The sequence below is a fragment of the Leptinotarsa decemlineata genome, unplaced genomic scaffold (assembly GCF_025532065.1).
Source record: "Leptinotarsa decemlineata unplaced genomic scaffold, Ldec_3_MD MMD2_tig00000008_RagTag_RagTag, whole genome shotgun sequence".
Lineage (NCBI taxonomy): Eukaryota > Metazoa > Arthropoda > Insecta > Coleoptera > Chrysomelidae > Leptinotarsa > Leptinotarsa decemlineata.
The window spans coordinates 2,466,608-2,480,878 of record NW_027412537.1 but is presented as its reverse complement, the minus strand read 5'-3'; the positions used below and the strand labels follow the sequence as shown (position 1 = coordinate 2,480,878).

General features: G+C 37.1%; 1 protein-coding gene across 2 annotated transcripts in view; it reads right to left on the bottom strand.

Annotated features, from left to right (window-relative positions):
- Positions 1-14,271, bottom strand: part of LOC111512583 (probable multidrug resistance-associated protein lethal(2)03659) — a 51,189-nt gene that overhangs the window by 24,253 nt on the left and 12,665 nt on the right. Inside the window, exons 5-6 of one of the 2 annotated variants that reach the window (XM_074170865.1) lie at positions 10,749-11,333; positions 9,823-10,467 (exon numbers count right to left, since the gene is read on the bottom strand). In XM_074170865.1, the coding sequence (XP_074026966.1) occupies positions 9,823-10,467; positions 10,749-11,333 (1,230 nt within the window). The remainder of the gene's footprint in view (positions 1-9,822; positions 10,468-10,748; positions 11,334-14,271) is intronic. The other variant, XM_074170866.1, reaches the window with a different exon arrangement.

Here is a 14,271-nt window from a genome sequence, read left to right as displayed (position 1 = left end):
ATTTCTGATATATTTTTTTTGAGTGGGTATTTTGATTATACCGGTACCTTCTCTACTGGGATTCTGCAGTGGGTTTCCATTAGATAATAGTGGTACGATTATTTCTCGATATTTCTTCCAATTATTTGATAGTAGACCCTGTTTTCTTTCATTGTATTTATATGCTGCCTTCGTTAATTTGAGTATATCACCATAAGTGGTCATATCGGAAGAGGGGATATTTCCCGATGGTACTTTCATGAATATCAATTTATATAGTTTTGGGGTACCCTGATAAGTGGCAATAGTTTTACCATTTTTCTTGAACACAATTTTCTCATCGATGAACTCCACATCAGCTACACCCATTTGTAAATTTCCCGTTTCAGTGTTCATGTGTACTCCAAAGACGGTATCGTATGAGGGATTTCCTGATATTAACTTTTGTATGTGCTTTTGTACCTCATCACCATTATCAAGCACATTAGATGATTCTAAATCTGAAGTTGTCGATGAAGAAGCTTGAAGATCCTTCGAAAAAGCCTCTTCAAATTTCGTTTTTAGCTCACTTTTAATTATATTTTTGGCGGTGAGTGGTGTAGCACTCTTTGTTGTCTGCATCACCTGATTTATTTGAGATGCTCCTCCAGTATTGGCAGATATTGCTTTCAAAGGTGTTATTATTGGCTCATAGATTCTTTCGAGTGCTGATTGATCACCTAAGCGACTATTCTTGATATAATTGAATTTCTTCCGAACGGCATCTGTTGCTTCAATTAACTTTCTTTTCAAACACATTTCATCATCATTTTTTCCCTCCATAATGTATTCACTTCAAGAATGTGTACAATGAAGCGTCGTCCACACTATCTAGCACTCGAATGATTCAATTGTTTCAAGAACGTCAAGGATATATGAAAGCATCAAATCCTTTTCGATAACGTCCATCTTGCACTTCTCGATCCTTATCAATTACTAAAAATCCATATTTATCCACCCAACATCTCGCACACATATCTTTAAATTGCTTGTATGTCACATCTGGTGACACGTGGTCAGAAAAAATATGATTGAGATTCATATCATCTTGTTTGAACAGCACAATAAAATTTGCATTATCTCGAATCAATTGTTTCGGGACTCGTGAATATGTTTGGGCTAGATAGAAGCAATCCACATTTTTATGACGACCCATACTGAAATATGATCGTATAACATCCTGTTTCTCACACATCACATCATCGAAAATGAATATTGAATCGGTTCTGGCATCTGAAGGCTCTACTATTTCAGCTGCATTATTGGTGAAAGTGTAAAATCCCAACCCTTCAATTGGAGCTAATACTTCACGTAAATACTCATATTTGGGTTGATAAAGGGACTTTGAATAAAGATAAACATTTGCAAATCGTAATCCTAGAGGTTGAGTCAGTAGAGAAATCATAACATTTGTCTTGCCGCAATTGGAAGGTCCGATAATCAGACCGCGAATGGATAGTGGAAGTAAGGATCCATGACGCTGTTTCACACCGCTTTCCGATCCACCACCCACTTTTTCATCGAAATTATCGATGGAAAATTGGAGCTTCTGCTTCAGTATGCGCATTGTATGACAGTTGGAGACTATATAAGCAGGTCTCCATATCGATTCCTTTATTTAAATGGGGGTTATGAGCCGATGTAGATCTCCTGAGTGGCATTCAAATAAAGCTGGTAGGGGATTGGTCAATTCCCTCATCAATAATCTACCTTTCGAATTACACTTACCTGGCTATCAGTATTGCGGCCCTGGCACCAAATTGCAGAAAAGATTGGCGAGAGGTGATCCGGGTGTCAATCAACTGGATTCTGAATGTCGAAAACACGATATTGCATATTCACAAAATCCTAACAATCTTTCAGCTAGACACAGAGCAGATCAGGAGCTTGCAGAAAGTGCTTGGAATCGATTCAAGGCAAAAGACGCATCTATTGGAGAGAAAGGAGCCGCTTGGCTGATTACGAATATAATGAAGGGGAAACGGCGATTTGGTATGGGTTGCGAGTCACCATCCAAACAGTCACGGATACAGAAAAAAAAAGGTCCTACCAAGAAAAAAAAATCAAAAAAACTATTGAAAGACTCTAAGGTGATAGCTTTTGGTTCTGGAATCGTTAAGAAAGTGCGTGATGTTCTACACAAAGCGGGCGGAAGTGAATTTGTTGTCAAAAATTCTAAAAGAGCAGCTGAAATTGCACTGAAAGCAGCACGCAAATATACGCGGGCTGCGGGTGGGAAAAAGAAAATTCGCACACCGCGAATCATACCAATTCCTAAAATTGGTGGAATACTACCACTCATTCCAATTTTTGCTGGTTTATCGGCTCTAGGTAGTTTAGCCGGTGCTACAGCTGGCATAACAAAAGCAGTACAAGCAGCGAAAGCGAGTAGGGAGCAATTGAGTGAGGCAAATCGACATAATAAAAACATGGAGGCAATCGCTCTAGGTAAACGAGGAAGCGGTATCTACTTGAAGCCTTACCGTAAAGGATTAGGGGTCTATTTGAAACCTCAAATTTCAAAAAACTCATAGATTTGCTACCTCAAAGAGCTCTCTCCAACATCGACCTCAACTATCATGCTGAGAAAATGATGATTCCATATTTTCGGGGGGTATATATGCGTGACGATTTGCCAAAATCGGGACCACTCCGATATGAATCTGCCATAGTAAATTTGGATAGTCGACATGGTCAAGGGACACATTGGGTAGCATACAGAAAATGTGACACTTCAGTGAAATATTTTGATAGTTTCGGTGATTTACCCCCTCCAAAAGAATTGATTCACTATTTTTATAGGGGTTCAAATCCTATCAATATTATCACATATAACTATGAGCGTAAACAACAATTCAACACAGTATGGTGTGGTCATTTGTGTTTGGAATTTCTACAGAGCAAGACATGGAGATAACACCAGCGCAGGATAGGGAAAGTATCAAGAGGATGAGTCATTCATTGATCGCATATTCCAGAGTACGCACTTTACGAAAAATGAGTAAAGAACAACTCGCTGATATGCCGAAAGAGGTGTTGATTGGGTGTGCATCGCATGAAATTGCATCTGTATGGGATAAGTTACCACAAAATCTACAAAATGATATTGATGTTTTGAAGTATCAGTACTGCGAAGACCATCAGAATAATTCCAGCGGTAGCAGCAATAATTCTGATGTGAATGATGGACCACCTACAAGAAAAATTTTCTGTTGTTATTGTAAAGTGAATGATGTGAATGTAGTCACACATAATGGGATGGATCATCTGGACAGACCACCTAAAAAACGACGATTACTCCACAATTTCTGCTGTCAGCAATAAAAAGACATGAGTCAATGAAAATTCATCAGTCATGTCACGCACGTTTTCATTGTCGGGGCACTCTAGCGAGTTGAGCGCCAACTTCTACCCACCCATCGAATTGGATAGTGGCGCTAATTATGGTCTGGGCTTACACGGTTTCTATTCCTACAACTCCATATTCAATGTGGATGTGAAAAATAATGTTATCGCCTATTCTAAAGAAGCTAACTCACCTCCTATCATTATAAAAATTCCACCTGGAGCATATGAAATTGATGAAATCAATAAGGTGATTCAAAAATTCATCAAATCCAAAGAAATGCAATTGGAGAATGGAGCTGAGGAGAATATCGATGGAGTATTTCTCCTACACGCAAACAACAACACTCTGAAATGTGAAATGAGGTCGAAATATTACATCCATCTCAAACATGAAAACACTATTGCCGAACTTTTAGGGTTCGAAGCCGATGTGTTTGGCATCGATGAAACTCATGAATCAACATTGCCCGTAAATATCAATAAGGTGAGAATTATTCGTGTGGATTGTAATGTCACAGCTGGAGCATATTCAAATGGTGATGAAATCCATAGCATCTTTGAATTTGATATTGATGTAGAGCCCGGTTACAAACTCACCAAGGAACCGCAAAATATTATTTATATGCCAATACAGCCTGGCGGTCGTAAGTACCTCGACAATATCACTTTACGCATATTGGATGATAATGGTAATCTAATCAATTTCAATGGTGAAAAAATAATAGTTAAATTGGAATTGATTAGGCTATAACGATCATCATTTCTCATATGTTGATTCACAACATCGACGACCGTCATAAGTGTATCACAAAAATGAGTGGAGCAAGCATCGACAAGTTTGGTCGCAGAAGTAAGGCAGTTTCAAATAATGTTTTGCGAGGAAAACCTGGAGTTGGTTTTAAATTGACTTCCGATGGAAACTTTGATATGGAAAATAAACGATTGAAAAATATAGCCGAGCCTAAAGAGAGTACGGATTGTGTTAATCGGGAATATGTTGGTTTTTACATCTCGAAGATCAGAGGAGAATTAGATTCTGATATTGATGAAATCAATTTGAGATTAGATGGAGTAGAAAAATATTCCGCATCAGTCAGGGAAGATCTCATTACGCTTGGGCTGAAATTAGTGGAAATTGTAAAAAAATGTGAATATATGGAAAAGGATATCAAATCGATGCAATCTGATATAGTAAAACAACCCTCGATAAGCATTCAAACAATTGAGCAAAAAAGATGGTGAGCGATGATAATCTGTGAAAAAATCAGTATAAAGCAGGAGTTGACTAAATTTTAACTCATTATTTATCATTTCCTAACGCTGAGCAGATGTCAATAATTGATAAAGCTATAGATTTCACCATAATTGTTTCTAAAAAATGGGGTTGTGCTTCAATATCCAGCGATTGCAGCAGCGGCAGCAGTTGAATCAGCGTAATGCATTTGGTGGAGACTATAATCATGTACATTTAAAGAAGAAAAAATCTAAAAGTCGATTCATTCCACGTATGCCCGCCGAACGATCAAGATATAGGCTGAGTGCTAGTAGTTTAAACTTCCTCAAATCTATTGGCTTGAAGGTGCGATATAAAAAATAGTAATAACATGGCGACCATTACCACAAGCGATAAACTGGAGGTGTTCGAAGAGCCCCTGTTCGACCATTCCCTCATTAGCCTTCATGAGCATACATATAAGCCGTATGGTTCACCATATTACAAAAATTCAGATGAAATAAGAATTCCAATCAATTTTCAAGATCTTATACTCGATATTGCAGATAGTTACATATATATCGAGGGGAAGTTCACACCATCTGATGCCACGAAGCAGTGCTACCTATCTAATAACGCCCTCGCCTTCCTCTTCGACGAAATTCGCTATGAAATGGGTGGAGAGCAAGTGGCCGTTGTTCGAAAACCCGGCATAACTACCACAATGAAAACGATGATATCATTTGGACAAACACATGCAAATTCGCTACTACCGATAGGATGGGGTCTTGATGTGAATAAACAAGATATATTGGATTCTGTCAGCAATGTATTCAGCGGTAAATTACCCTTGAAGTATCTCATGGGTTTTGCTGAAGATTACAATAAGGGGATACTGAATGTAAAACAGGAGCTCATTTTGATTATAGCACGATCATTCAAAAATTCATTTATTGGGGAAGTCGATGCAGATTTGGAAATCAATAAAATAGAATGGAGAATCAGACACATTGTGCCGGAAGATCGACAGAAACTGAAGTTATTGAATCGCATCAATAAAAATGGTAATAATGCTAACGTGAAGGTGGCTTATCGTATGTGGGACCTTTATGAATTACCCACACTTCGTGACACATCCTCAGATATATGGGCCGTGAAGACGACCAACAGTCTTGAAAGACCTCGATACATCATCATCGGCTTTCAAAACACCGACCATTTCGAAAATATATCAAAAGATGTAACGAAATTCATACATGTGAATATTAATAATATTCGACTATCTCTGAACTCTGAAGTATACCCATATGAGCGTTGGAATCTGGATTTCGACAAGAAGTTAGACTCATCAGCCTATTATGCATATGAAAACTTCCAACGCAGCTACTATGATAAAGCTATGAGTGAACCGATGATGGATATTGGCAGCTTTCGCAACAACCCACTATTCATCATCGACTGCTCCCATCAACCTGAAGCTATGAAGTCATCCACTGTCGACATCAAAATTGAATTCGAAACACGCAAGGTGAAGTTTCCAGCGAACACCAAAGTATATGCACTAATTCTCCACGATGCTGTTTTATCTTATAATGCTCTTAATGGTTCTGTTCAGACTGGATTGTAATAAGATTGACATGTAATTCACCATGAAATATTCGATAATAAAACACTCAATAATTATTTCCTGCCTTTTATTCATCAAACAATTATATATAGATGGATATAAATTGAAACATAATTTGATTATCACATATACAACACATTTAAAATATTCTAAACACCATCATGTAAGGATTCTTCCAGTTGTGGGTTGGGACTCCGTGGTTCCAATTGATATTTCTCTATGATATTCTGCGGTAGGTAGGTGCATATATCGTAAAGGAATTGTTTTAAGTCTGCTTCAATTATCAGCTCACAGAACTCGTCCAAATTTCTGCTTCCATACGAATATTTATGACACAACGCCACACCGAGTTCATACTTCTCACTAAGCTCCAGAAGTTTTCGCACCTCCTCAGCATCATAACATACACTCAAATCATAATTTGATGAATGTAGAGCGTCAAAACTTAGATCAGCCAATTCCCAAGCCATTTTTCTTATGGCAGAATCCAAATCCACTGCTTCTGGCCACTCTTGCGCTGAATATTGCATCCACATATTTATAGGATGGAGAGCTCTGAAAATACAACAATTGCATTCATTAGTTTGGTAATTATATTGTGAAAAAATTAAAATACTCACGTGAAATTCGACTATGTCTATGAAATGAGCAAGTTGATACATATTTTATATTATTCTACCATATTTTCACTATTTACAAAAAAAAATATTGTAGTTATACTCTCAAAACTTTCAATCCAAAACATTGAATTTCATCAATGATCGGGTTTTAGCACCAGGATAGTCCTGTGAACTTTGACCCATATAAGTAAGTGTGAATTTGGCTTTGGATGAATTCACTTCACGAATGAAGTCTTCTGTGAATTGCTCTGTGACACGTTTTGGAAGCCATGCTTTAAAAGGAGTATTACTTTCCTCATCCAATAGAACTACTTGAATGGATTTACCATATCGTGTGGAATACATTGACATTTTTTCTATTTTATATTCTCTATCAATAACCAGGGCGGTTATAGGTTTTTGCTCTAAAGCTTCACTTTGTTGAATTATAGCAAAATTGATTTTTTCAATGTCAAATTTCAAATTATCCATATTCATAAATATAGTGAAATTACGGTTCAAAAATATAAACTATGTTCACCTTTGTGATGATGATGTTCACTTTTTGGATTGGTAAATACTAGCTGCTGTCGTCAACACAACTCAACAAATACTCACTAACTATTCAATTACGTTAGGTAGTCTGAACTGAGTGAGAATATATGATACACTAAGCTTATATAGAAAATCATCCTCGAAAAGAGGGAGGGGTTCAAGGTTATGCATCGATGACAGTTATATCTCAAGGTCAAAGCACAAGTCCAGGGCCATGCCTCGAGGACCTATGATGTGACATCATACAAGGTCAAACATCGAGGTCACTTATTGAGCAAGAATAAATCTCAAGGTCGAACCGCATGGTCATATTGAACGTGCATAATGCAAGATCATGAGGTATCTTTCAAGACCAAACTTCAAGGTCACATATCGAGGAACAGACTCAAATCTCAAGGTCGACACCCATGATCAAGGTCATATCATCTGACACGTAACTGAAGGTCATATGACGTCATTCAAGGACAAGGTCAAATGGTGGGGGGAGGTCCTCAAGCGGCCTTAGACAACTACTGACTGATAACCAATTCGTGCAAAGCTTATTGTTGAATCATCTGGAATTAACCAATTAGTTTGGCGCATGCTAAAAATGCGGCAAACTAACTGACCATTATAAGAAAAGAAGTATAGCTGAGTCATCAGTTAATCTAATAATAACACTGATGACCTCCAAATATGACACAATCTCTGATGGAAGCAATAAACTCTTTGGAAGGTTCGAAGTAGATGAAAATTTCAATCTAGCAGACCACTATTATAATATTCATGCACTCATTGTTCACTGTAGTTCTGGCGTTGAATTTGGCCATCATTATGCATTGGTCAAAGACGAAACGGACTCGTTTAAGTTTGACGATAGTCATGTCACTGAATATTCTGGCGATATCTTGTATTTATTGGAGCCTCTAGAGACACCCTACACTTTATGCTATGAAAGAAAGGACATTGGCAGATCTAGATCTTCAGATGATGTGGTTAATGTTTCATAATTCAATAATTTGTATTACTTCATATATAAATATACTCTATTGATAAATAAAAAAAACATAATCGAAAAGGTTTCAAATTAAAAAAATGTTCAGACTTTTCTTCAGTAGAGATTCGGTTTCGAATATTTTTTTATGGTGCAGGCTGTGACAGGTCAGGCTCTAACTTATCATAAAGTGATATGCCGGTACCCTATGATGATTTGTTGAAATACTCTTGATGGTGTAGATATTTTAATTATTTCTAGTTGAATTAGTTCATTTTCGAACTAATATACTCTTACTCCAACTCAAATGAGTACCAACCTCAATACCCAGAAATTATTCATTTCATCCAGGTTCATTTTCTCGCCCCTTTTATACTAGCCTGCAAAAAAACGCAATCAAATTTCTTGACTCAACCTACCCTCTGCTTCATGAAAAGGAAATTATTCTCATGTACAGAAGAACCAGCAGCGGTCCAAGTTCAATTCCGTGTAGGGTTCTGAGTTAAAACTCTAACTTTCACAAAAATTTTTCTGATACTTCATGAAATAGAAGATATTTTCATTGATTCCGAAAGCAGGGAGTTTCTCGAAGTCTCAGAATTGACCGAGACTTTGAGATATAACATTTGTTCTCGTAGTCAACGCATACACCACTAGTGATGTCTGTCACAGTAGCAGACGAAACGTTTAGTACTACAAGTTCCATTCGCGTACGGCCTACCAGCCCGGATTATGTTTTCTTTAAGAGTATCTGCAGAAGCAATAGAACTTAAAAACACAGGGATATATTCAATGGAAAAAAAGAGGAAATGAGCATCAGGTGATCCAATTGAGAGAAACCAAGCGACGTGCCGCCTACTAATAAGAATATAAAAGTAGAGTCTAATAGTAGCATCTAAGTCACCGCGTACGGACCAGGAACAACAACTCAAGCGATTGTTACCACATCGCCTTCGATAATGTCTACAGTGGTAGTAGTCCAAACGTGAGCCATAAAAACCTACAGATCACGGTCAGAAAAACTGGAAAATAGCTTTCACACAGTTATTTCCGGACGTGAAAGTTTACATTCTTCTTCTGTGAGAGTTATGGATTATTTTGAATCTTTTGTAATGATTTTAGGTTGATTGAAACCTGAGAAAAATTTTAGATTGACATTCCTTTGACCTGGCACTGTAAAAACAATAAATCAATAGATAGAATTACAACTGGAATTCATTGTTTCTTCATAGAAATATGACTAGCAATTTTGGGTGTCGTATCACTAGGTCCTTTTCAGTTCAGTTCTGAAGACAAATGAAGAGTTTGGACACTTGTATGGTAGTGAGCAATCCAATCAAAATCATGAATTGAGTTGATGTAATCCACTGAGTTTCATAACTATTCAATTAATACATTATTATTTGAATTGATAAATTACCGTATAAAAAGTATCTGATATTCTGGATGTTAATGATTCGATTTAATTTCAAATAGTATGACTACTCACCATCGACTCAATAGTTTATCCGAGTAACTTTGTGTGAATTGTGCAGAAGTTGCGAAAGCTATGTTCACGAAGAGTAAGAGAAATCCTCCACCGAATATGACATATTTTTTATAAACACCCAGAGAAACACTGCCTTCTTTCTTAACTTCCTTGTATATCCTCTTCCTGGTTGAAATTTGTTCGGTTTCCAAAAGTTTTGTATTTTCATCCGTTTCAATGTTGTCTTCATCATCAATGACTTCTTTCTCGAGATCATCATCATCAGGAACAATTTCTTTCACTTCTTGCAGTATTTTCCCACTCGGTTTTCCAAAATCGATAATTCGACCTTTATCCATTATCACAACACTATCTGCTTCGTCAATATGGTTAGCTGTTTGGCTAACTAGAATAACAATTTTATCTTTCAGGTAACTTTTCACACATTCCTTGAAGATGTGATCTTGGACATGAGCATCTAGAGCACTTAAAGAATCATCTAATAGGTAAATATCACTTTCCTTGTAGATTGCTCTTGCTAAATTTATTCTCGCTTGTTGTCCTTTACTAAGATTCATTCCCCTATCGGTAACTATGGTTTCATCAGCATTTTCTAGAAGATTGAAATCATATTGAAGAGCACAAACCCTTATAACTTCTCGATATCTGAAAAAATATAGATGACATAAGTGAAATTTAATCGCCCCCATGAATATATGGTTGGGTCAGTGAAGATTTGTTCAAGACAGTGAATCAATTGTAGTTGAATCAATATAAAGTCAAAGAGGTTGTTTCAAACCTCTTCTTCTTTAATGCAAGAAAAATTGAGGTACTGAATCGCCACATTTTGCTAGATTGAAACTGATTTTAGTGATAAATTCAAGGTTGGGATCACCAAATGTGTATAAGGTGTATACACAACAATCAACTACAAATACAATACTTACCGTTTTTCATCAAAATCTCCACCAAATGTAATGTTCTGTCTAATAGAAGATGGAAAAAGCCAAGGATCTTGGGAAGCGTACGAAATAGTACCAAAAGATGTAACCCTTCCTTTCGACACAGGATAATCCTGCAAAATTGTTTTCAAAAGAGAACTTTTTCCTGACCCCACTGAGCCAGTCACAATTATGAGCCCCGAATCCACCTTCAGACACAAATCAGTCAGTATTTCAGTAGATCCTATATGAACCGTAACTTCTTTTACTTCGACCATTGGATTATTCACCGAAGTATTTGGTGTATTAGTAGGTTGTAGTTCTTCAGCAGTGATTACTTTTTTTATTCTCGCCATTGCAGACGTCAGTTCTGCACACTTGCCTATACTCCAGGGTATAGAGATACCAATGGTCTCTTTGAGTTCATTGAAGTTTGTTAGGAGATAAAAGACGATAGTGGCGTCTGATGAACACCCCATCCAAGCAAATGCTATTATTAGTGTGTAAAATCCCAAGTTGGAAAAAAAGATACCCACTAAAATCAAGACTGTTCTCAAGAATAATGCTCGAAGCATCCTACGGGCTTCTTTACTGAAACATAGAATACATTTTTTAGTCATCTTACAGGGTGGTCATCAAAAAAGTTGAGATAGAACTGCCCAGACGAAAATTTGAGGGTTCATTAATACCTCATTGAAAATGGCTCTCAGATTCCTTTATTTAGGCCGTTCCTTTTATCATGTAGTAACATTGCTTTTCTAAACTGTAATGGACATGAATACGATTGAATGGGGAAATACGTAACTCTCGTGAGAACAACGGAGGAGAAAAATTCACAAGTACTATCGCCTTTCACGAAGCCTACAGAAAAAATTAAAGATGCTATTTTATTTTCTTCTGAATACAATTGTCATTCATTTCGGAAAATATAAAAATATTGAAAAAGGGAATTGATGTAACAAACGATGTAAAATAAATCTTTGTTTAAACGTTTCGTGTCTATGTCTTCACAATTTTCGCGAAGATGGGACATTGGGTCGTAGAGTGTACAGAAAAACAACGCAAATACACAGGTACCGGTCAGAACAGCTGTGAACCTGAAAAACTCAATCACCTGAACAATGCTTTCAAAGGGAATGACTATAGCGAATTCGTGCAGGTGAGAGAATACCAAAGTATCCCCAGCCAGCTGCGTGAATGGTGAAGCTTTCCTTCTCTATATTGAAAATGTTACAGACCGGATAAGGAGAATTTTGGGAAAATACAAGGTAAAATCAATTTTCAGGCCAACGAAATTAATTAGATAGATCTAAGTTCATCCAAGGGCCCTAGAAAGCCTTAAGCAACACCGGGAGTGTACCGGATACCCTGTAGCTGCGGGTTGCTTTCTATTGAAACACAAAAAAAGATACATTTACAGCTCTCTGAATACGGACAAACCGACAAATCAGCTGTATTCGAATATGTACTCAAAGAATACATACACGGTATATCGTTCAATTTTACACAAATATGAGACAAAACCCAGGATTATCATGAAAAATTGCACAGGGAGGCAATAGAAATTTATAAACAAAAAGATAATTTCAATCAAAAGAAAGAAAATGAAAACATCAATTGAATCTGGTTACCTGCTCCTTGACTGCACACAAATTAGACCATTTAATTCAGGTAATGAAATGCCCACCACTGCGTCCGTCACTTCATCATCTTTGATAACGTCCACCCCGAAACGTTTAATTGATGACCCATTTATTTTGTTGAATTTCATATTGAATAAAGGATACTGAAATAAATTTTGTCAAATTTCCACTGATATTTTCATTTGTTCATACCGGTTTCATTCAACAAAGATCCTAGATCCTAGGTCTCCCAAGTCGTAACCTACTTAGACATGTGCTCTGAAATGTATGACGATGATGCTTGATCAATAGTAGGTTTTTGAAGTGAAATACATTCATTTTTTGTATTTTTCGAAAAACCTTTTGACATCATTCCAAAGCTCCATTTTGTTGTAAATCATGCCCGAAAGAAAATAAAGCCGGCGCGAATGTACGATGGTTCCCCGCCACTCCAGAAGCAGTGTGAATAATGCTACAGTTTTTGACGGAACTTCGGCGAAATTTCTACGGCATTCGATTACGATATTTGAAGGCTAGCCACAAGGATATCAACACAGTCAAGTGGACGTTACAGTACGGTACGCGAAGTGATCTAGTAAGGTGATATACATTCAAATAATACTTGAAGCTTAGTTGAAGTGTTTGTTGTATTTAAAGTGAATTAAAATTAGGTTTGATTATTCAGTGTAGTCGATTATTGGTCAACCCATGGAGAAAAATGTAACATTTGGTGTCAGAAGTGGGATAATTGACTGAAATTTTTCTGTTCTATGGCGAAAACAAGGAGTGTCGATTACGACACGAGAACATGATTGAGGCTCTGCAAGCATGCCTGGCGGAAGAACGAAAACGCCGAAATAAAGAAGATGAACAACGGAGGGAAGAAGAAAAGTTACGCAGAAATGAAGATCGTGAATTACTACTAGGTATTCAAGAAAAACACGTGAATATACAGGAAAAACAGGAAAAAGACAATCAGATGTACCTTCATTTATTGAAAGATTTAAAATCTTCCCAAGTGAGTAAAGGGATGGTACAGTATTTTATTAAGGAAGAATTTGGAAAGATATTTCAGAAAACAGAGTAGGAAATGAAAAAATTAGTCGATGAGAAGCTCGTAGGAATTGAAAGGAAATTTGAAGAAAAGCATGAAGGAGTCGACAAAAAGTTTCAACAGGTTTTCCTGGAACTTCGGAAAGAATTACCGTAAGAGTTTGGGGCTGAAGTCAAAATTAGTAGCATTATTCTCGCTGCTTCGAGAGTGGCGGGAAATAATCGTACATTCGCGCGCTCTTAGCTACGTCACGTTTGCTTTATGATTACCAGCGGCTGCCGGCGTTATTTTCTTTCAGGCATGTTTTACAATGTGGTTTGGCCTGTTTTAAGGAGAGACGGACGGTCTCTAAGGGAAACACAGGTTTCTTCTAGCTTTGTGCTTGTTATATATTGGGTAACTTAGTGGACTGTTTTAATAGGTCTTTGAAAATTATCGAGTAGTTCGTTCTGTTCAGTGGTGCTAATGATTGAGAATTAACTAACAATAATAATGATATCAAAAAGAGAGAATTTAACGTGTCTGTGATTTCCTTACCTTAATTTTGGTCACAACGGCACTTGAGGAATCGGTGAATAGAGAGAGAGAGAGAGAGAGATAAGAAACTGCACTTTTCCAGTACAACTGCAGTTTTCTCGAGCACTTTCGGTTCTTTCTCCGGAATCGAACCTTTTGTCTATATGTTCTTCCTCTCGCGGCAGACAGAAAACCACAGTCTTCTCGCGATAAGAATTAACACAAAAAAAATGAAAACAAAAACTCTACTTAATCAGACAAACACACTATACAGGGAGGTGGTGACGATACATACCGCCCACCTAAAATGCCGAGGCATTTTATTGATTATTTTCGA